We start from the raw sequence: 24875 nt of genomic DNA, 5'->3' as shown, positions 1-24875 counted from the left end.
TTGGACGAACCAAGTATACTAAAACACTATCGGCTAGATTTAGAGTTTTGTCGGTAAAGACCCACGTAGCTGGACTTCCGGTGGGCGGGGCCAAGGAGCGGCAGCACTAGTGAAGAGCTCCGGCACTGTACGGCCTAAAAAAACTGTCTAAGTGTGCTGCTTGGCTTCTCCCCACGCACATTTCTTGTTGGGCGTTTATCCCCAATCCAGCCCCAACTGAAAACTCAGCGTGAAGGGCATTTTTGATCAGCCCTTGCCCCCGGAGGCGCGAAACAGTAAAGGGGAGATAGGGAGACAGGCGCCATCTTGGAGCACGGCGCGAGAGCTGCAACAGAGGCCTAACGGTCGCCCGAAGATCTGCGGATCAGCAAACGGAGCTACAACCTGCAGGAGCAAATACCCAGCGGGATTGGGTGAGATCAGTGAGCTTTCCTGACTATACGGGTGGGAGCGGGCGGACGGCTACCCTGCATTATAATACACAAGGCTCTGCAGATACCCACACAACACACGCAGGGAGGCCTGCTACCCACCTAGCCTGACCACCCATTCCTGCACACCTCTCATCAAGGTATTTGCGGTGCAGTGGGGAGGAAAACACCAAAACTGTTTACTTGGTTGGAGGGGGGAGCGAGGGGGAGTAGTGATTAGAGGTGTGAGCGGAGACACTGTAAACTGCGCAGCTACAGCATCAATCCTAACCGGCCTCCCCTGGCAGGGAAGACCTCTCATAAGGGACATCAAATTAAATTGTACGCCACTGCCTGAGGCATCACTACGGTACCGCCCAGGCTTGTCTTTGCAAGTGGCCCTGATACATGCTGGCTGCCCCACTCGCTCTCTCCCTAGTTTGCTGCAGCTGAGCTTCCACCAACAACAGCAGTAATACAGCGTGAACTTGGTTGCTTTGCTGTAAACTGGCAGGGAAGCTCTGTCTCTTTCTTCCACGCATTGACAAAATAGCTCCTACCTGCAAGTCATTTGTACCAGACGAAGACCTGTCATACTTTCAGTCTCACTGGCCCACATGAAAGTGGACAAATACTTTAAAGTCTCTGCTACACAAGCTACACCTATCATGTCAGGCAGACAAAAACCAGCAGAAAGAAAGCAAAAACTGACACCAGAACCCCAGCTGGAGCCACCGGGGCCCCCCGACAGGGAAACACCTCAAGACACTTCCCACACAATGCTACAGGACTTAAAAGCCTTTTTTCTTCCAAATATGGAATCCCTGCAGGCGGGCATGGATACTCTCACCTCAGAAATGCGACAATACTCCACCCGTCTGCAGCAAGCAGAGCAAAGGATCTCAGATGTGGAGGACAATCAGCACTCCTCCTCTGTCACTGTTCAAAGACTGGAGCGTCAAAACTTCACACTACAAGAAAAACTTGACGACCTGGAGAATCGGTCTCGTTGCAACAACTTGAGACTGATTGGGGTCCCTGAATCAATAAAGAACAAAGACCTACTTGAATTCACAGCCCTGACACTACCTAAACTACTGCAACTCGACCCAGACACGCTACCCCTGGATGTGGAAAGGGCACACAGAATAGGGCCAGAATCTTTACCCACTAGAGCTAACCAACGCCCCAGACAAGTCATCTTCAAGCTCCTTCGCTACCAAGAGAAACTGGCGCTACTCAAGGCATACAGAGCTAAACCAGACCTCTGCTTTGAGGGACACAAGCTGCTCATTTTCCAGGACTTTTCAGCAGAGGTTGCAAGAAAAAGGAAGGAGTTTGCCCCCTTATGCTCTAAACTGCACTCACAAGGCCGTCAGGCTTCACTCTTATACCCGGCCAAACTAAGGCTAACCACCCCTGGAGGCCCTAAATTCTTTCTCACACCCCAACAGTTACAAGAATATCTTGAGGCCGAAGACAAAGATGGACAGAGCTGATCGATAACACCCATCTCTATTCACGGTCTTTGTCCCTCTGCAACCCCATCCTGTGATGGCTTTCAATGATTGTGACCTGGCCCAACGGGCTGGGCCTGAACTCTTGCCCTTTCGATCACAGACTCCTCTGGTACATGGAAACTCTAGCTCTGGGTTCCAAGCAACCAGGCCCTTACGGGCTACTCTATTTCATAATCACGAACCCCTGATAGCATGTATATGTAGTGTTACCAGTTACACCATTGTTCTCTATATGTATGTCTGTCTATGTATTGCACTTTTCCAAATATGGTTGTCTCATTCTGTTTTGCCTTCCTTATTAGGTCCTGGGGGGAGTCCATGGAGTGACTGGCAGCCGACTTTTCACTTTCCAGGACCAGGAGCAGCTTTTTCCCTGGACGGTAGTGATTGTAAGTTACCCAGCACTCACACCTACATCAACAAACGGACAGTTTCATCTGACGTATATTACGGAGAGCTGGGATGCCCTGGTCCCATCTATGACTGTAACGGTGCATTATTTCCCACACTCTACACACCATGTCTCAAAGCCTAAAGATTGTGTCCTGGAACGTCGGGGGTATAACATCCCCGGCCTAAAGGAGCATCATACTGCAGCACCTTAAACGCCTCCACACAGACGTGGCTCTGTTACAAGAGACACGTCTGACGGATGCCGAACATGAGAAACTAAAGGTTAGGTGGGTGGGCCAGGTTCACTATACTCCGACTGAGGGCCGTAAGCGTGGGGTGGCAATACTGGTTAAAAAGGGCTTACCGATTCAGATCTCCACACTTAATACAGACCCCAGGGGCAGGTTCTTAATAGTAAATCTCAATTTTGCAGGAAAATCTTACACTTTATGCAATGTCTATGGCCCTAACCGCCCTCTTCCCCAATTCTGGCATACCCTTCAGGCGGCCCTGCTACCACACGCGGATAAGCCTTTATTGGTGGGTGGCGATTTTAATCTGATCCAGACTACACCGCTTGACCGCAAGGCTGAGAACACTGACTTAGAGCACACTAGAGAACAAAGTAGGCGTCACAAAGTAGAAACAGTCACCATCGCAACATTTAAAACTGCACTAGATCTGGTGGATCTGTGGAGACTCCGCCACCCGACCCATAGAGATTTCACTTGCCTTTCTAAGACACACAGCTCTCTGTCCCGGATAGATTATTTCCTATGCTCCCCACAACTAAACAGACAGATCAAACACACACATATCGCAGACATTTTGATCTCAGATCATGCCCCTGTGTGGCTGGAGTTGCAACATAATCCATGCCCCCCCTCCTCTCAAGGGGCCTGACATTTCTCTACATACCTATACAATAATTTAGACTTCAAAAAGCACTTGAGGGCAGGTTGGACAGACTACATTCGGTTTAATGCTCAACACCAAGACACCCCGGCACTTTTCTGGAGTGCCTCAAAAGCAGTAATGAGGGGACACATAACCAGCTACACGGCCTATTATAACTCTAGGCGCAAACAAGCCGACGCAGTCACAGATACAGCGGTTACCACCGCATATAACGAATACCTGGCGCGTCCGTCTACCCAGACTAGATTAAAGTACTATGAGTGTAAGAAGATAAGGGAGGATGCGTTATATCACCAAGACTTAAATTTTCAGCACCATAGACAAGGACGATTTTACAGATTTGGGAATAGGACAGGGAAACTATTGGCCAACGCTGTGAAATTAATTACACCCAGATCAGTAATTACTGCCATACGAGCGAATGGGACTATTCAGACTGACAACAAAAGCATAATGGATGAATTTGTTCGTTTCTACACAGAGCTGTACACTAAACACACCACTGCACCTAGTGACAAAGACGCTTTTTGGAAGCAAATACGGACTCCCACTATCACGCAGGACCAATTAGCTTGCCTAAATGCACGCATATCACCCTTGGAAGTCCAGAAAGCCATTAAGAGGGCCAAACTAGGGAAAGCCCCGGGCCCAGACAGAATCCCCATAGAATACTACAAAATACTGCAAGACGAAATTAGCATACCACTATCCCAAACGTTTACGGCATACTTAGGTGGTGCTGCCCAGCCGGCAACGGACTTTGCAGACGCACACATATGCCTGATACCAAAACCAGACAGGGATCCCACTCTGGCCGCCTCGTACAGACCAATATCGTTACTGAACAACGATTACAAGCTCTTCACGGCCATCCTGGCAGATAGGCTGGCTGGGGTGGTGGGAAATGTCATTCATAAAGACCAAACAGGGTTCATGAAACACCGCTCATTGGTTACGAATATTCGCAAGACGCTAGCAGTTATCTCCCACTACTGGCAAGCCAGGGGGGGGGCCACCCTGATCCGCTCCCGGACGCCTGTCTCCTCGCGATTGACGCGGAGAAGGCATTCGATAGGGTGGAGTGGGACCACCTGTTGACAACCCTAGACAAATTTGGAATTACGGGAGATTTCCATAATCTCATTCGGACACTTTACCAAAGCCCACACACATCGGTCATAGTTAACGGGGAAACATCCCAAACCTTCACGTTGGAGAGGGGTACCCGTCAGGGGTGCCCACTCTCGCCCCTCCTTTTCAACCTTGCCATAGAGCCACTGGCCATTCACATTAGAGAGACCCTGAGGGGGGTGGAGGTTGGTCAGCATCCCACGCACTTATCCCTTTATGCAGACGACTTGCTACTTTACATTCAAAATCCAAATACTGAAATCCCCAAACTCCTCGACATGCTGCATCACTTTGGAAAGATATCAGGATACAGGGTTAATTTAGACAAATCAGAGCTTATGTATCTGAGAAACACTGCAGGCCCTGACACACCTCAGTTTCCACTTAAAGTCACAACGGGGGCGTTTAAATATCTGGGTATATACCTACACACAAACCCCAACTTAATTTATAAGCTCAACATCCCCCCTGTGCTCACACAGGTGCAGGTCCTCTTGACCGGCTGGTCCATGCTCCCACTCCCACTCTCAGGAAGGTCTAACCTAATAAAGATGATAGCAATGCCAAAATTGCTATATCCCCTCCAACTGTTGCCACTTCTCCTTACGCGAAAGGATACACAGACTGTAAACACAATGTTTTCCAGATTTATATGGAATGGCAAAAAACAGAGGATTAGTCGCCTTAAGCTGGCTATGCCGGCGATCCAAGGTGGGCTTAAGTTGCCTAACGTGGAGTGGTACAACTGGTCTACTCTGACTAAGTTGGTTTTAGAGTGGCTGGAGGGTACATCAATGTTCGGTGATAAACAACTAGAGACACATCTCACATACCCGCTAGCCCGAGCCTTCCTGCCACATGCGGAACTCCGTTCACTACCGCCCCACGTTAGGGATAATATCTTGTTCCGAGACCCCTTGAGGGCATGGAAGAGATTGTGCAAATGGTGGAGTCTGTCTCACACTATTACCAGGCACCTCCCATTGCAAGGGAATCCGACCTTTCTCCCAGGCATGACCACACAGGCGTTCAGTGCCTGGGGAGAGAAAGGCTTAACCTCAGTATCGCAACTCATAGACCCCCTCTTTAACAAAGTGTATCCGTTAGCTACGCTCCAGAAAAAGTACGATCTCCCCCCCCCATAGTACCTTCCCATACCTGCAATGCACCCACTATGTACATAAGCTTCAAACTGACGGACTAGACATTATGAAACGCACACATATAGATAGCCTGTGTTCTTTAGTAAAACAGGGAACTCACTCCATCTCCCACATTTATGACTTAATCATACAGCAGATGTCTACAGAAGTCACACGACACCTGAGTGCCAGATGGACTGCCACTATGCACAGGGACATAGATGCAGATACACTGACGGATAGCTTTGAACGGGTAATACGAGCCACTTTGGCTTCGGAAACTAGAGAATCACATCTCAAACTCATGCATAACAGTTACATCACACCAGCCTTACGAGCCAAATGGGTACCCAACGCAAACAACTCCTGTTTGAAATGCTCCCTCCCGGATCCAGACATAATGCATTTATTCTGGGAATGCCCCAAAATCTTACAATTCTGGGCAAAAGTACAATTCTGGCTCTCAAAAATTAGCGGCAAACACATTAAGATTACACAACACGAGGTCTTTTTCCTGAGAGGACACGCTCACTCATCCCCAGCAGACCGCTTTACAAATGCCATCATACTGCTGTCCAGGAAATTAATTCTTAAGCATTGGATTCTACCTGGGCCCCCACACATAACCGAACTCATACGTTTGACACACACTCAGCTCCTAGTTGAACAGGCAGATGTTAAGGGAGATGTGGAGAAGAGAGTAAAGCATTTCATGTCCAAGTGGGAACCCTACCTAATGTATCTCGCTCCGGGCATCAGACGACACCTCTTGACCCCCTTTCTCAACAGCACCTACCTTATGACTGAACAATTGAGGGCCCGATGGCCCCTGACTGAAGGAAACCTCTGACTTCCAACATAGCAACCGACACTTACTCCCCTGACGACAGACCCCGGGCTGTGGCCAAGATATGGAGACTGACCACTCGCAGGCTGGCTGCTGGACCCCCGAGACCCCCCCCCTTCCTTCCCCCCCCTCATCATCATCATCACCATCTGTATTTGCCCCCCCCCCACCTTCTTCTCTCTATCAATGGCAGAAGCTTTGAGGTAGGCTGAAGGATTAACCATAGCTGTTCATTGAACTGCACAAGGCATGGAACTTGTAGTCTGTAGCTTGTGGTTTATTCGTACCAGGACTGTTATCTGTACATCAATATTTTGACATGTTTGTTCACGGTTTCGTTTGAAATGAATAGTTACAAGATATTTAGTTTAATTGAACGTAATGATTGCCTGGCATTAGCCTCTATGCAAGGTTCCTAAGGATGGCATCCCAGTAATAAATGGTTAGATGGATTAAAAAAAAAAAAACTTTGACAAAAGTAACAGGTGCCACCTACTGTGAAACTAGGTTCTCAAATAGTTGTTTGCTCTCCCTTGCTTCCCCTCTCCCTCCCCCCCCTCCTCTCCTACCCCTTAGACCCCACCCTGCCCCCTATTCCTGCCCTACCCCTCCACTACCTAACTTTTAACCCATCCCCAATCCCAGGTTCCCCCCTCCCTCCCCCCCCTCCTTCTCCCCCCTCCCTTCTTCTCTTCTCCTCCCTCTCACACCCTCGCCCCCCTTACCCTCCCAATCTTTCCCAGTTGGTTTGGTTTATTTAGAAAATGTGAACAGGCCCAGGAGGAGAGAGCTGAGTAATACTTGCAGGTACTCTTCATCACTACTTGCTGCAAGATCAATTATGTAAAAACATCTCTGTATTATGTTTACTACGGTGATTTGTATTGTCTCTCTCTGTTTGGATCTGTGAAAATAAAGTTATTAAAAAAAAAAAAAGACCCATGTAGATAACGCTGCTTTTTTTCCCAACGCACCCTTCCAACAACGCTGATATTTAGAGTTGTCTGAGGGGCTGCGTTTGGCTAAAAAAAGGGTGCGTTGAGCATAATTTAGCTCCACTTCAACCCTCAATACTAGCATTGCTTATGGTAGCGGTAAGCTGGAAAAAAGTGCTCGTGCACGATATCCCCATAGGAAACAATGGGGCATTTTGGGCTGAAAAAAACCTAACACCTGCAAAAAAGCAGCGTTCAGCTCCTAACGCAGTCCCATTGTTTCCTATGGGGAAACACTCTCTAAGTCTGCACCTAACACCCTAACATGAACCCAGAGTCTAAACACCCCTAACCTTAAATTTATTAACCCCTAATCTGCCGCCCCCGCTATCGCTGACACCTGCATTATATTATTAACCCCTAATCTGCCGCTCCGGACACCGCTGCAACCTACATTATCCCTTTGAACCCCTAATCTGCTGCCCCTAACACTGCCGACCCCTATATTATATTTATTAATCACTAATCTGCCCCCCCAACATTGTCGCTACCTTACCTACACTTATTAACCCCTAATCTGCCGACCGGACCTCGCCGCCACTATAATACCTTGCAAACACTAGAATAAATAGTGTTAACCCCTAATCTGCCCTCCCTAACATCGCCGCCACATATCTACAATTATTAACCCCTAATCTCCCGCCCGCAACATCGCCGCTACTATAATTTATTAAGCCCTAAACCTAAGTCTAACCCTAACCCCCCTAAATTAAATATAATTTAAATGAAACAAAATATTCCTAAAATTAACTAAATTAGTCCTATTTAAAATTAAATACTTACCTATAAAATAAGCCCTAATATAGCTACACTATAACTAATAATTACATTGTAGCTATTTTAGGATTTATATTTATTTTACAGTCAACTTTGTATTTATTTTAACTAGGTACAATAGCTATTAAATAGTTAATAACTATTTAATAGCTACCTAGTTAAAATAAGTACAAAATCACCTGTAAAATAAATCCTAACCTAAGTTAGAAATACACCTAACACTACACTATCAATAAATTAATTAAATAAATTACCTACAATTACCTAAAATAAAATACAATAAAATAAACTATTCTATAATACAAAAAAACACACTAAATTACAAAAAATAAAAAAAAATTACAAGAAGTTTAAACTAATTACACCTAATCTAAGCCCCCTAATAAAATAAAAAAGCCCCCCAAAATAAAAAAATTCCCTACCCTATTCTAAATTACAAAAATAATCAGCTCTTTTACCAGCCCTTAAAAGGGCTTTTTGTGGGCATTGCCCCAAAGTAATCAGCTCTTTTACCTGAAAATAAAAATGCAATACTCCCCAACATTACAACCCACCACCCACATACCCCTACTCTAACCTACCCAAACCCCCTTAAAAAAAAATATCGCTAACCCCCTGAAGATCTCCCTACCTTGAGTCATCTTCCCCCAGCCGAGCCGAATTCTTCATCCAAGGTGCGCAGAGGAGGTCCTTGATCCGGTAGAAGTCTTCATCCAAGCGGCAAAGAAGAGGTCCTCCATCCGGTAGAAGTGTTCATCCAGGCGGCGTCTTCAATCTTCATCCATCCGGAGCGGAGCCATCTTCAACGGAGCTGACGCGGAGCCATCCTCTACAACCGACGACTTCCCGGCGAATGAAGGTTCCTTTAAGGGACATCATCCAAGATGGCGTCCCTTCAACTCCGATTGGCTGATAAAATTCTATCAGCCAATCGGAATTAAGGTAGAAAAAATCTGATGCAATCAGCCAATCAGATTGAAGTTCAATTCGATTGGCTGATCCAATTAGCCAATCGTATTGAACTCACATTCTATTGGCTGTTCCGATCAGATTGGCTGTTCCGATCAGCCAATCAGATTTTTTTCTACCTTAATTCCGATTGGCTGATAGAATTCTATCAGCCAATCAGAATTGAAGGGACGCCATCTTGGATGACGTCCCTTAAAGGAACCTTCATTCGTCGGGAAGTTGTCGGTTGAAGAGGATGGCTCCACGTCGGCTCCGTTGAAGATGACTCAGCTCTGCTCTGCTCCGGATGGATGAAGATTGAAGACGCCATCTGGATGAACACTTCTACCGGATGGAGGACCTCTTCTTTGCCGCTTGGATGAAGACTTCTACCGGATCAAGGACCTCCTCTGCGCACCTTGGATGAAGAATTCGGCTCGGCTGGGTGAAGACGACTCAAGGTAGGGAGATCTTCAGGGGGTTAGCGATAGGTATTTTTAAGGGGGGTTTGGGTGGGTTAGAGTAGGGGTATGTGGGTGGTGGGTTGTAATGTTGGGGGGGTATTGTATTTTTATTTTCAGGTAAAAGAGCTGATTACTTTGGGGCAATGCCTTTTTAAGGGCTGGTAAAAGAGCTGATTACTTTGGTAGTTTAGAATAGGGTAGGGAATTTTTTTATTTTGGGGGGCTTTTTTATTTTATTAGGGGGCTTAGATTAGGTGTAATTAGTTTAAACTTCTTGTAATCTTTTTTATTTTCTGTAATTTAGTGTTTGTTTTTTTTTATTATAGAATAGTTTATTTTATTGTATTTTATTTTAGGTAATTGTAGGTAATTTATTTAATTAATTTATTGATAGTGTAGTGTTAGGTGTATTTGTAACTTAGGTTAGGATTTATTTTACAGGTCATTTTGTACTTATTTTAACTAGGTAGCTATTAAATAGTTATTAACTATTTAATAGCTATTGTACCTAACCTAATTAAAATAGCAACCACTTGTAATCTGCTCTGAATTATAAAAGTGGATACTGGGAGAATAGTAAAAGTCCTCGTGGTAACATTAAAATTACCTAGACTTAACTATTTAGACTAAAATGTCACCCTATTCCCACTTTACTGTTGTACGATAGCCTGGGGCTCCAGGGCTGGCAAGGGGACTGTTCAAGACCGCCAAAACTTTGCAGCAAATCTCCTGTCACCAACAAATTACAAGATACAACTAAAGGACCTGTTCGTGGCCATATCTGTTGGTGGTTTAAGGTGTTGCTTGGGTCCATGAACACAACTAGCAGTTGTACAGACCTATTACCTGCAGCTCGGATCTGATTATAGTTAGTATAGTACATTGGTTTCTGCCTTATTGCGGCTCCCCCATTAGCCTGGAAAAATGTAGGTGCTGTGCCTCTCCCAGTGAATTGTGATGCAGTTTCATGCTCGGGATCTCCGGGCCAGTGCTGCAATGTCAGGATCGTTGTAGTGACCAGTGTTAGCACAATCAGCTGTTGTATGGTGCTCAGTCTCACCCTGCAATGGTAGTTCATGTGCGCTCAGTAAGAGCATGCCGCTGGTGTATGCTAACCCAGAGGGGGTTGTCACTCCATCTAGGCTGCCATTCTGATGTCCAGGCTCTGAGGCATTATCATGCTTAATCTGGAACTCGGAGTGATGTTGGACATCATGTGTCTTTTCCATGGCCATATGATTTTTTGGACGTGTGTTCTGTATAGTGTCCGAAATCTGAGGGGAGCTTTTTTTCAGCATAAATACTACCCCACTCTCTTGTCAGGTGTTCATATAGGCATATAAGCTGATCCTCCAGTAATCTAGTGAGAGCATCTAGTAGCGTGGTTTCTTCAGGGTCCATTCTGATATATTATATTGAGGTCTCTCAGGCCAACACAGAAATCTACCACTAACTTGGTGTGAAAAGTAGCAGTCGTCAGTGACTGTTATACCCAGCCTAGTTGCTGGGGGGGTTCTGAGGCTTCGTATTTGTCTACCACCATAGGCCTCAAAGGTCCAGATCAGAACTTTGCGCTCATGAAAACCCCGGATTTAGGGCTATGTTATCTATACCACAAGGGGTATTTAGAGTCTCAGGTTTAACCTACTAGTAGTTCGATGTACCAGCAATAATTGGCCAATTAGCCAGATCTTAGCAGGAGCTCCAGATATTGCGACTACTCATGGCCGCTGCCCGGACACACCCCACGCATAGTGTTTTTAAACTATTTTTGTTTTCTTGTGTTTATGTATAAACAACACTGTGATACATAACTAGAGGTGACTAATATTTTGTATAGAGGCGGTTCTTAATTCTAATGTTCTAGAGTATAAGTAGACTCCGCTTACCTTTACATCTATCTTTGACAAAGCGCCAGTAAGGCGTGAAACGCATCAGATGATGTCAATCTTTGTTAGCAACTACGTCTCCTGGTCACTGCATTGTACTCAACTGCTGTGTTTTTAAACAACTTTAATAAAGGTATGCGTTTTTATATTACTCCGCTATAGTGCTTCATGTGCCTTTTCAAAATTGTATTTTACCTCACCTTGGCTGTACACCTAATGGGGACTTTATCTTGATTATATAAAGCCTGCAAACACATACGGCTAGATTTAGAGTTCTGCGGTCAAAGGGGTGCGTTAGCTACACATGCTTTTTTTCTCCCGCACCTTTTAAATACCGCTGGTATTTAGAGTTCACAGAAGGGCTGCGTTAGGCTCCAAAAGGGAGCGTATAGCATATTTACCGCCACTGCAACTCTCAATACCAGCGGTGCTTACGGATGCGGCCAGCTTCAAAAACGTGCTAGTGCATGATTCTCCCATAGAAAACAATGGGGCATTTTGAGCTGAAAAAAAACCTAACACCTGCAAAAAAAGCAGCGTTCAGCTCCTAACGCAGCCCCATTGTTTCCTATGGGGAAACACTTCCTAAGTCTGCACCTAACACCCTAACATGTACCCCGAGTCTAAACACCCCTAACCTTACACTTATTAACCCCTAATCTGCCGCCCCCGCTATCGCTGACACCTGCATATTTTTTAACCCCTAATCTGCCACTCCGTACACCGCCGCAACCTACGTTATCCCTATGTACCCCTAATCTGCTGCCCCTAACACCGCCGACCTCTATATTTATTAACCCCTAATCTGCCGCCCCCAACGTCGCCTCCACCTCCTACAATTATTAACCCCTAATCTGCCGACCGGACCTCACCGCTACTATAATAAATGTATTAACCCCTAATCCGCCTCACTCCCGCCTCAATAACCCTATAATAAATAGTATTAACCCCTAATCTGCCCTCCCTAACATCGCCGACACCTAACTTCAAGTATTAACCCCTAATCTGCCGACCGGACCTCACCGCTACTCTAATAAATGTATTAACCCCTAAAGCTAAGTCTAACCTTAACACTAACACCCCCCTAAATTAAATATAATTTAAATCTAACAAAATAAATTAACTCTTATTAAATAAATTATTCCTATTTAAAGCTAAATACTTACCTGTAAAATAAACCCTAATATAGCTACAATATAAATTATAATTATTTTGTAGCTATTTTAGGATTTATTTTTATTTTACAGGCAAATTTCAATTTATTTTAACTAGGTACAATAGCTATTAAATAGTTATTAACTATTTAATAGCTACCTAGCTAAAATAAAGAGAAATTTACCTGTAAAATAAAAACTAACCTAAGTTACAATTACACCTAACACTACACTATCATTAAATAAATTATTCCTATTTAAAACTATATAGTTACCTATAAAATAAACCCTAAGATAGCTACAATGTAATTAATAATTACATTGTAGCTATTTTAGGATTTATATTTATTTTACAGGTTACTTTGTATTTATTTTAGCTAGTTAGAATAGTTATTAAATAGTTATTAACTATTTAATAACTACCTAGCTAAAAGAAATACAAAATTACCTGTAAAATAAATACTAACCTAAGTTACAATTAAACCTAACACTACACTATCATTAAATTAATTAAATAAATTAACTACAAATAACTACAATTAAATACAATTACATAAACTAACTAAAGTACAAAAAATAAAAAAAGCTAAGTTACAAAAAATAAAAAAGCTAAGTTACAAAAAATAAAAAAAATAAGTTACAAACATTTAAAAAATATTACAACAATTTTAAGCTAATTACACCTAATCTAAGCCCCCTAATAAAATAACAAAGCCCCCAAAAATAAAAAAATGACCTACCCTATTCTAAATTAAAAAAGTTCAAAGCTCTTTTACCTTACCAGCCCTTAAAAGGGCTTTTTGCGGGGCATGCCCCAAAGAAAACTGCTCTTTTGCCTGTAAAAGAAAAATACAACCCCCCCAACATTAAAACCCACCACCCACATACCCCTAATCTAACCCAAACCCCCCTTAAAAAAACCTAACACTACCCCCCTGAAGATCATCCTACCTTGAGTCGTCTTCACTCAGCCGAGCCACCGATGGAACTGAAGAGGAGATACGGAGCGGCAGAAGTGATCCTCCAAGGGGCGCTGAAGAAGTCTTCCATCCGATGAAGTGATCCTCCAAGCGGCGCTGAAGAAGTCTTCCATCCGATGAAGTGATCCTCCAAGTGGCGCTGAAGAAGTCTTCCATCCGGGCGATGTCATCTTCCAAGCGGGGTCTTCAATCTTCTTTCTTCAGGATCCATCTTCATTCCGCCGACGCGGAACATCCTTCTTCCCCGACGGACTACCGACGAATGAATGCTCCTTTAAGGGACGCCATCCAAGAGGGCGTGCCTCGAATTCCGATTGGCTGATAGGATTCTATCAGCCAATCGGAATTAAGGTAGGAAAATTCTGATTGGCTGATGGAATCAGCCAATCAGATTCAAGTTCAATCCGATTGGCTGATCCAATCAGCCAATCAGATTGAGCTTGCATTCTATTGGCTGTTCCAATCAGCCAATAGAATGCAAGCTCAATCTGATTGGCTAATTGGATCAGCCAATCGGATTGAACTTGAATCTGATTGGCTGATTCAATCAGCCAATCAGAATTTTCCTACCTTAATTCCGATTGGCTGATAGAATCCTATCAGCCAATCGGAATTCGAGGGACGCCATCTTGGATGACTTCCCTTAAAGGAGCCTTCATTTGTCGGTAGTCCGTCGGGGAAGAAGGATGTTCCGCGTCGGCGGAATGAAGATGGATCCTGAAGAAAGAAGATTGAAGACCCCGCTTGGAAGATGACATCACCCGGATGGAAGACTTCTTCAGCACCGCTTGGAGGATCACTTCATCGGATGGAAGACTTCTTCAGCGCCGCTTGGAGGATCACTTCATCGGTCTTCATGCCACGCCGCATACACCAGCTGCAGGAGAGCCGGCTTTTTCAACCTGGTAGTCTGGTGCAGTATGGGCTTCTGGCGTTTGATTTTGTGACTTATTTTATCACGAACCTTTTAACATTGTGAACTTTGTTCTAACCACTGTGGTAACTGCACATTGGCTTGCTGAGGACTATTCGTGTGCTGGAACTTTATCACGTAGGATTGATCATCTGATTGCCTTTTTATTTCTGTGATTGCACATACCTCATATGTTTGAGGTTTGAGAGTGTGAGTTTTTAATCGTCATATGTTTTAAATAAACTTGTTGTGATCTAACAGTCTGCATTTAGAGGTGTTTTGCGCCGCCCTTTCTTTCTTTTGTTTTTGCATTAGAGTAGGTGTAATTAGTTTAAAATTGCTGTAATATTTTTCTAATGTTTCTAAATATTTTTTTTATTTTTTGTAACTTAGTTGTTTTTTATTTGTTGTACTTTAGTTAGTTTATTTAATTGTATTTATTTGTAGGTATTGTATTTAATTAATTAATTTATTGATAGTGTAGTGTTAGGTTTAATTGTAGATAATTGTAGGTATTTTATTTAATTAATTTATTGATAGTGTAGTGTTAGGTTTAATTGTAGCTTAGGTTAGGATTTATTTTACAGGTAATTTTGTGATTATTTTAACTAGGTAGCTATTAAATAGTAAATAACTATTTAATAGCTATTGTACCTAGTTAAAATAAATACAAAGTTGCCTATAAAATAAATATTAATCCTAAAATTATTTATATTGTAGCTATATTAGGGTTTATTTTACAGGTAAGTATTTAGCTTTAAATATAAATAATTTATTTAATAAGAGTTAATTTATTTCGTTAGATTTAAATTATATTTAATTTAGGGGTAAATTAGTGTTAAGGTTAGACTTAGCTTTAGGGGTTAATAAATTTATTAAAGTAGCAGTGAGGTCCGGTCGGCATATTAGGGGTTAATACTTGAAGTTAGGTGTCGGCGATGTTAGGGAGGGCAGATTAGGGGTTAATACTATTTATTATAGGGTTATTGAGGCGGGAGTGAGGCGCATTAGGGGTTAATACATTTATTATAGTAGCGGTGAGGTCCGGTCGGCAGATTAGGGGTTAATAATTGTAGGTAGCTGGCGGCGACGTTGGGGGCGGCAGATTAGGGGTTAATAAATATAATATAGGGGTCGGCGGTGTTAGGGGCAGCAGATTAGGGGTTCATAGGGATAACGTAGGTTGTAGCCCAAAATCAGTGTTAGGAGCCTCTAACGCTGGTTTTGACGGCTAACGCCAAACTCTAAATCTAGGCGATGGTTTCTGTTCCTGTCTTAGTTTGGGTAGTCGATCCTCGCTCCGGGAGAGACGCCGAAGCAGCCCCTGGTTAAAGCAAGAGTTTCTTCTTTTTTCCTCTGTGCACTCACTTCTTGCTTATATATATATATTGTAACCCAGGTAGATAATGATTAACTAGGCAGGTAGATAATGATTAACTAGGCATTAAAATAGGTTGTAGTGGCTTAGAAAGGGAAAACAATAATCATCCAGACTACAATACAATGTTTTTGCATGAAACACTTATAGATTCAGATATGGGCTGGAATAAGGGACGGTGTTACATAATGTGTTATATAAAGTCTATAAGGTTTTAAACAAAATGACTGGCACATTGTGGTGTAAAAAACACAATTTAGAATAAATTCTTATATAAGTAACAATCAGCTTTAGATTGTTGTGAGAATGTTTCCTTACAATAGACATTGTCATTTTTTTAAAGTTTTGTGATAAAAGTGCAACTTTAAGGGAATCAGATACTGATATTATCTTTTATATGTTTCTCTGCAGGGCTGTCTAAATTAATTCTAGATAAGAGTTTCTGCTTTCTTCTTTTCCGTACTCTGATAAAGCTGAGTGATGAGGATCTCAAGCGATTTAAAGACAAGTTAGTGACAGTGACATTTAGAGGGAAGGCGGCTATCTCACCTGAACAGCTGGAGGAGGCACATTGTTATGATACAGCAGCCTGTTTAATACAGAGTTATGGAGAGAAGGAGGCTCTGATGGTGACAATACAGGTTTTATATGAGGCCAACCTGAAGGAAACTACAGTGAGACTGATGGAAGAAACAGAGTGTAAGTCACTTAATTGTAACTAATAAGCTGATAATATAACATTGTAGCAGGATATTAACATATGGTAATGATTATTTATTAATACAACAACTGGTGAATAATTTGTAGTAACTGAGAGAAAGCTGTAAGAATAAACATAGGAATGATGTTTAGTACTCTGTGTATTTTTGTCAGTTTAATTGTATATTATATAAGGGATCATAAAGTCAAAATTAAACTTTTATGGTTTAGATAGAATGTGTATTTTAAACAATATTCTCACAACATCATACTGAGCAACCAATAATGGATGCTGATGTTGATGGTATTGAATTTAGTAAGTGTGTGTGTTTTGTATATGGATATAATGGTGTTTCTTTTAAGCGTTAATAATGGAAAGTGGTGGGTACAGCGCCAAAAGGCCAAGGGATAATTATACACACTGCGAATAAGTACAATGAATAAAATGTAATACATTTAAGTAAAAAATGTGTAAAAAATAAATAATAGACAATAAATAATACTTAGAACTGATAACAAAGGTATCTACGCTGTTATGATAAACAGATAATCCCTATTAAGAGAGTCTGAAACAGATATAAATGTGTAACAAAATCAGAGATTTGTCTAAAAAAATAACATAATGTAAGCATACAATGAAAAATAACAAATAAATAAAAAATACAAATTAAAAGCTGGTTGTAGCAGCTGATTATTGAAGTGCAATATAATTGCGACACAATTATTAACAGCTGTCAATTATGGATCCATAATTGGATACTCAAAGAGAAATTGAGTAACTACAAGTGAAGTGACAGTAGTGTGCAATGTGCTAAATAAAGTAATGCATGAATGTAATACTGAGTGAACAAAGCACAAATACAATATTGTGATGCAAAAAATGCTAAGTATTTGAAAAATCAAAATCTGGCACTGCAGCGCAAAAAACACCAAAAAGTAACAAAAAGTAGATAAAATTACTGTGAAAATTACCACAAAAATGAAGAAAAGATTGCTGTAAAAGTCAATAAAAATACCACAATGATGAAAAATGTGAAAAATATAAATAAACAGTGAAGTAAAAAAATAATGTGAAAATGCAAAAAATTAAAAAATGATGTTCAACAAATGTTAGTGAAGAATAGAGAGAACTCCCTTTGTAATCTAAATTAGTTGATACAACAAAAACGTCAAAAGGTGCACATGAAGAAACCTTGGATCCTAGTGATGGAAATACTCAGGCAATTCCTGATGGCAATCAGCTGCTCCTTCATCGTCCTAGTGACTTCCTGTAACCAAAATTAAAACATAGCGTAACACTGTCTAAAAGTAATCTAACTAGTGGAAAAATGCTTACCAATGGGTCTACACATTTTGGTCCTCAGTGGACCTTTATCAAGACTGATACATTGGTAAGCTGAGCATCTTTAAATAGGGATATCACTTAAGTGACCGGATGTGGCTTAAGAAAATTCCACTTCCGGTTTCGTAAACACTTTCATATATAAACGTCTATTTTCAAAATAATCGCATAATGTGTAAATCAACATATTGGTTTTCTATATGTGAGTTATATGAGAAAATTGTACTAACTTCTAGTGAACTGTATTAGTTCAGTATAATACATAGCCCAAATGCGTGATGTCACTTCCGGTTCACGAAAGAAAGGTGATATGATTTGGTTTGCTGATCCTCATTAATCTAGTTACATCAATGTCAAGAGACGTAACGTCATTTCCGGTTTGCGGACTTGACAGGGATGAATATAATTTATGTTTGGGATTTATAATTGAGCGTTGCTTTATTACTTAGAACGCTAATTTAAACTGAATCACAGTATCTTTTTATGCAAAATGTGGGGTTTTGCATTGAAAGACGATGGCATAGAACCAGCATGTTTATATATAAGGTGGTTGATATGTACGATGTCTTAAGTGTTTGATTGGTCGTGACATCACGACCCATTTAGGGGAATTCTATTGGTCATTCAGGGAGGGTGTGTAGATAATACCTATCCTGATTAGTTGTCTAATAATAACACTATGAATCAGTATCTTAGATGACTTTCAAAGCCAATAATAGGGTGTAGAATCATCTTGGCATGAGTTGGCAAGTTGCAATGTGACATTCTTGTCAGAAACCAAAAAGATGACCGATAGAGTAAGAGGCAGCAATGGAACTTATCTGGTTGCAGTGGATTGCGATATGTACAATATACAAAAAATGAATAAATGACAAAATGCAATTAAATGAAAAAATAAACGAAAAAATAATATTCATGTCAATAAAAATAAAAATTATATTCATGTCAATACGTTTAAACAACTACCAACAAAAAGAAAAAGGAGCATGCAGTCGATTACAATAATTCGTTCAAAGATGAACAGAATGACTGAAAAAGATTATTATTCCATAGCTACATACCGCAGTTTATTTTTATACTAGGGAAGCATACTGAATAGTGTGTGAATATTCAACATCACTAAAGATTATGATCTAAATGTGTCTGGGGGCAATATTAAAAACAATCTATATCTTAAATTCTAAGGAGTGTGAGAGATAGAGTCAGTTCTCAGATGTCTTGTTGGAGAGCGCATCTACAGATCTAGGTTGATACTAATGTAGAGAACAAAAACTAAGGCACTATTCAATCAAAAATAGAAGGAACTTTATAAAGACTTCAGGCCATGGGGTGATACATCTTAACTCATATTAAGAGACATACATACATAAGAATCTTGACTATGTATTATAGATGGATCATAGGAAGTGTTAGTGATTACGAAAAATGCACTACTAATAACTAGTGTGTATTCGGTCCCCATATAGGTCAGATCTATTATGACCTAGGTGGAAACAGAATGATCATACACTCTATGTTTGGTTACAGCCCCATAAAGAGATTTAATTGCAAGAACACATAGAATAAACCATTGTAGGTTAGTTCACTGGTCTCTTAAGGTCAATGCCAGTGAAATAGAGGCATGATATCAACTTAGATATATATAAGAGAACAAAAGTTGTATATTAGCAGAGGTTGATGAACTACTCGAGTGATCATACACTCTATGTTTGGTTTGAGCCCCATAAGGAGAATTAATTGCATGAACACATAGAATAACCCATTATAGGTTAGTTCACTGGTCTCTTAAGGTCAATGCCAGTGGAATAGAGGCATGATATCAACTTAGATATATATAAGAGGACAAAAAATGTATATGAACAGAGGTTGATGAACTACTTGGGTAAACACCGAATAGAACAAAAAGAGATTGCTACAAATCAAAATTATGAAGAGAGATTACTACAGACCAAAAATATAAATCTTTTAACGTCGATATAATAAGGGAATGGTATAGCATTGGTCCTTATATGTCTGGAATAAGATATACCAAACCATAAGGGGGGATAAATATAACTGTCAGTCTCAGATGGTCATTAATAACTACAGGTCTTGAATGGTTGTTATTATATGGAAGGGGATAGATTTGGTTGGTGGAGAGTCTAACTAATATTATAGATCATAAATGGGCATAAAGATGATTACATCTTTATCAGTTGAAGAGGTGGGTAAGGTCCTCTCTGTTTTTTAGACCTTTCGGGTGTAAACAATCTAATAGAAAGATCCATTTGGATTCAGCTTTAAGAAGGATTTTTTTAAAGTCCCCTCCTCTCCAATTTTTAATTACTTTTTGTATGCCCATAAATTTCATATCTTGTACTTTGCCATTGTGTTTGTTGGCAAAATGCTTGTATAGTATTGTATCTTTGTTCTGTTTTTCAATCAGCAATCAAGCAAAAGAGTTTGAAAAGGATAAAACAGAATTTATCCAAACAACACATAGAGACGATCAGAAAACTCGAGGTAAACTACCAACTGACAATCAAGCCAGCTGATAAAGGCGGAGGCATCTTCATTCTTGACAGGGAGAAATTTAATGCAGAGAACCAACGTTTACTCAACGACCAAACAACATATCTGAAGCTCAGGCACAATCCCGTGGATCAATTCCAAGAAGAACTTAAGGAACTCCTAAAAAAAGCCAAAACATCCGGCATATTGGACGAAAAGGAGTATAGATATTTGGACATCAACTACCCTATAACACCTATAATATATCACCTACCAAAGATACATAAAACTCTGAAAGACCATCCGGGTCGCCCAATCATCTCCGGAATTGGGTCACTCACAAGCAACTTGTCAGAATACGTCGACCAACATCTTCAGAAGTATGTAAAGGCTCTTCCGTCATATTTAAGAGATTCCACACAAGTTCTAAACATCTTAGAAGATATCCCGTGGGAAGAAGGCTACATCATAGCGACTTGCAACGTAGCAGCTTTATATACTAGCATACCACACAAAGAGGGACTTGAGGCAATTAAATGGTTTTTGGACAAGGATCCATTAATGCTAGAAGATCAGGCCAAATTTATTTTGGATAGTATCCAATATATTTTGCAACACAACTATTTTTGCAATGAGGGGGTGTATTACCAACAGATCTGCGGTACAGCTATGGGGACCAGGTTTGCGCCCAGCTATGCTAATTTGTACATGGGAAAATGGGAGAGTATCTTCTGGGACTCATGTCCAGCGAGCGCGGACCTGGTCCTCTACCGCAGATATATTGATGATGTTCTGATTATCTGGAAAGGTCCAATACAAGATCTTATATATACGATTGAGATCATGAATCAGAACATCTTAAATCTAAAGTTCACTCACACTTGGAGCCCAAAGGAAATTGTTTTCTTAGACTTAAAAATAGAAGTTAAAAATGGCAAATGGGAAACTTCCACACATTTTAAAACAGTTGACAGCAACAACTATGTACATTATGAAAGCTGCCACCACGAAAAGTGGGAAAATAACATCCCCAAAAGCCAACTCTTAAGGGTCCGAACAAATTGTTCTAACATCGAAACATGGGAAAAGCAAGCAACTCGATTAAAAGAAAAGTTTGTGGAAAGGGGCTATAAGGAGGAAGATCTCGACCTCAAGATAGATGAAGTATGAAAGGTGGAAAGAAAGGAATTAACAAAATATAAAGAAAATAAAAAAATATCGAACAGAGGAATACTCAATGTACCAATGATTACAGAGTATAGTAGCAATCGGCATATTATAGAAAAAATATTCAAGAAAAACTGGCACCTGTTGAAAAACGATGACATCATTGGAGATAAACTCCCCGAACGACCAAATTCCGTATATAAGAAAACAGGGAATCTTAAAAACAAATTAGCTCCAAGTCTGCTACGTAAGAAGAAACCAAAAACACATGATATACAGGGGAATCCAATTAAAGGATTCTACCCATGCCCCACCTGCAAAGCATGCAGAAGAGGGGTTAAGACCAAAAAATTCAAATCATCTCAGACTGGAGAAGAATTTGCTTTTAAAGACCTTATCAGATGCCAGGATACAGGGATCATCTATCTCATGGAATGCTCCTGTGGTCTTCAATATATTGGCCAGACCTCAAGAAGCCTCAGAGATAGGTTAAGGGAGCATATATTGCTAATTGAAAAACAGAACAAAGATACAATACTATACAAGCATTTTGCCAACAAACACAATGGCAAAGTACAAGATATGAAATTTATGGGCATACAAAAAGTAATTAAAAATTGGAGAGGAGGGGACTTTGAAAAAAATCCTTCTTAAAGCTGAATCCAAATGGATCTTTCTATTAGATTGTTTACACTTGAAAGGTCTAAACAACAGAGAGGACCTTACCCACCTCTTCAACTGATAAAGATGTAATCATCTTTATGCCCATTTATGATGTATAATATTAGTTAGACTCTCCACCAACCAAATCTATCCCCTTCCATATAATAACAACCATTCAAGATCTGTAGTTATTAATGACCATCTGAGACTGACAGTTATATTTATCCCCCTTTATGGTTTGGTATATCTTATTCCAGACATATAAGGACCAATGCTATACCATTCCCTTATTATATCAACGTTAAAAGATTTATATTTTTGGTCTGTAGTAATCTCTCTTCATAATTTTGATTTGTAGCAATCTCTTTTTGTTCTATTCGGTGTTTACCCAAGTAGTTCATCAACCTCTGCTCATATACAATTTTTGTCCTCTTATATATAAGTTGATATCATGCCTCTATTCCACTGGCATTGACCTTAAGAGACCAGTGAACTAACCTATAATGGGTTATTCTATGTGTTCATGCAATTAATTCTCCTTATGGGGCTCAAACCAAACATAGAGTGTATGATCACTCGAGTAGTTCATCAACCTCTGCTAATATACAACTTTTGTTCTATTATATATATCTAAGTTGATATCATGCCTCTATTTCACTGGCATTGACCTTAAGAGACCAGTGAACTAACCTACAATGGGTTATTCTATGTGTTCTTGCAATTAAATCTCTTTATGGGGCTGTAACCAAACATAGAGTGTATGATCATTCTGTTTCCACCTAGGTCATAATAGATCTGACCTATATGGGGACCGAATACACACTAGTTATTAGTAGTGCATTTTTCGTAATCACTAACACTTCCTATGATCCATCTATAATACATAGTCAAGATTCTTAAGTATGTATGTCTCTTAATATGAGTTAAGATGTATCACCCCATGGCCTAAAGTCTTTATAAAGTTCCTTCTGTTTTTGATTGAATAGTGCCTTAGTTTTTGTTCCCTACATTAGTATCAACCTAGATCTGTAGATGCGCTCTCCAACAAGACATCTGAGAACTGACTCTATCTCTCACACTCCTTAGAATTTAAGATATAGATTGTTTTTAATATTGTCCCCAGACACATTTAGATCATAATCTTTAGTGATGTCGAATATTCACACACTATTCAGTATGCTTCCCTAGTATGAAAATAAACTGCGGTATGTACCTTTATATTGCTGTTAGAAAAGCTATGGAATAATAATCTTTTTCAGTCATTTTGTTCATCTTTGAACGAATTATTGTAATCGACTGCATGCTCCTTTTTCTTTCTGTTGGTAGTTGTTTAAACGTATTGACATGAATATCATTTTTATTTTTATTGACATGAATATTATTTTTTCGTTTATTTTTTCATTTAATTGCATTTTGTCATTTATTCATTTTTTGTATATTGTACATATCGCAATCCACTGCAACCGGATAAGTTCCATTGCTGCCTCTTACTCTATCGGTCATCTTTTTGGTTTCTGACAAGAATGTCACATTGCAACTTGCCAAGATGATTCTACACCCTATTATTGGCTTTGAAAGTCATCTAAGATTCTGATTCATAGTGTTATTATTAGACAACCAATCAGGATAGGTATTATCTACACACCCTCCCTGAATGTCCAATAGAATTCTCCTAAATGGGTCGTGATGTCACGACCAATCAAACACTTAAGACATTGTACATATCAACCACCTTATATATAAACATGCTGGTTCTATGCCATCGTCTTTCAATGCAAAACCCCACATTTTGCGTAAAAAGATACTGTGATTCAGTTTAAATTTGCGTTCTAAGTAATAAAGCAACGCTCAATTATAAATCCCAAATATAAATTATATTCATCCCTGTCAAGTCCGCAAACCGGAAATGACGTTACGTCTCTTGACATTGATGTACCTAGATTAATGAGGATCAGCACTCCAAATCATATCACCTTTCTTTCGTGAACCGGAAGTGACATCACGCATTTGGGCTATGTATTATGCTGAACTAATACAGTTCACTAGAAGTTAGTACAATTTTCTCATATAACTCACATATAGAAAACCAATATGTTGATTTACACATTATGCGATTATTTTGAAAATAGACGTTTATAATTGAAAGTGTTTAGAAACCGGAAGTGGAATTTTCTTAAGCCACATCTGGTCACTTAAGTGATATCCCTATTTAAAGATGCTCAGCTTACCAATGTATCAGTCTTGATAAAGGTCCACTGAGGACCGAAACGCGTAGACCCATTGGTAAGCATTTTTCCACTAGTTAGATTACTTTTAGACAGTGTGACGCTATGTTTTAATTTTGGTTACAGGAAGTCACTAGGACGTTGAAGGAGCAGCTGATTGCCATCAGGCATTGCCTGGGTATTTCCATCCCTAGGATCCAAGGTTTCTTCATGTGCACCTTTTGACTTTTTTGTTGTATCAACTAATTTGGATTACAAAGGGAGTTCTCTCTATTCTTCACTAACATTTGTTGAACATAATTTTTTCATTTTTTGCATTTTCACATTATTTTTTTACTTCACTGTTTATTTATATTTTTCACATTTTTCATCATTGTAGTATTTTTATTGACTTTTACAGCAATCTTTTCTTCATTTTTGTGGTAATTTT

General features: G+C 40.2%; 1 protein-coding gene across 1 annotated transcript in view; it reads left to right on the top strand.

Annotated features, from left to right (window-relative positions):
• The window catches only part of LOC128647598 (uncharacterized), a 386767-nt gene that overhangs the window by 230809 nt on the left and 131083 nt on the right, over positions 1-24875 (top strand). The window contains exon 5 of the mRNA XM_053700355.1: positions 16271-16558. Coding sequence (XP_053556330.1) covers positions 16271-16558 — 288 coding nt within the window. The remainder of the gene's footprint in view (positions 1-16270; positions 16559-24875) is intronic.

The sequence above is a fragment of the Bombina bombina genome, chromosome 2 (assembly GCF_027579735.1).
Source record: "Bombina bombina isolate aBomBom1 chromosome 2, aBomBom1.pri, whole genome shotgun sequence".
Taxonomy (NCBI): Eukaryota; Metazoa; Chordata; class Amphibia; order Anura; family Bombinatoridae; genus Bombina; species Bombina bombina.
The sequence above is the reverse complement of the archived record's forward strand: the minus strand, read 5'-3'. Positions and strand labels throughout refer to the sequence as shown.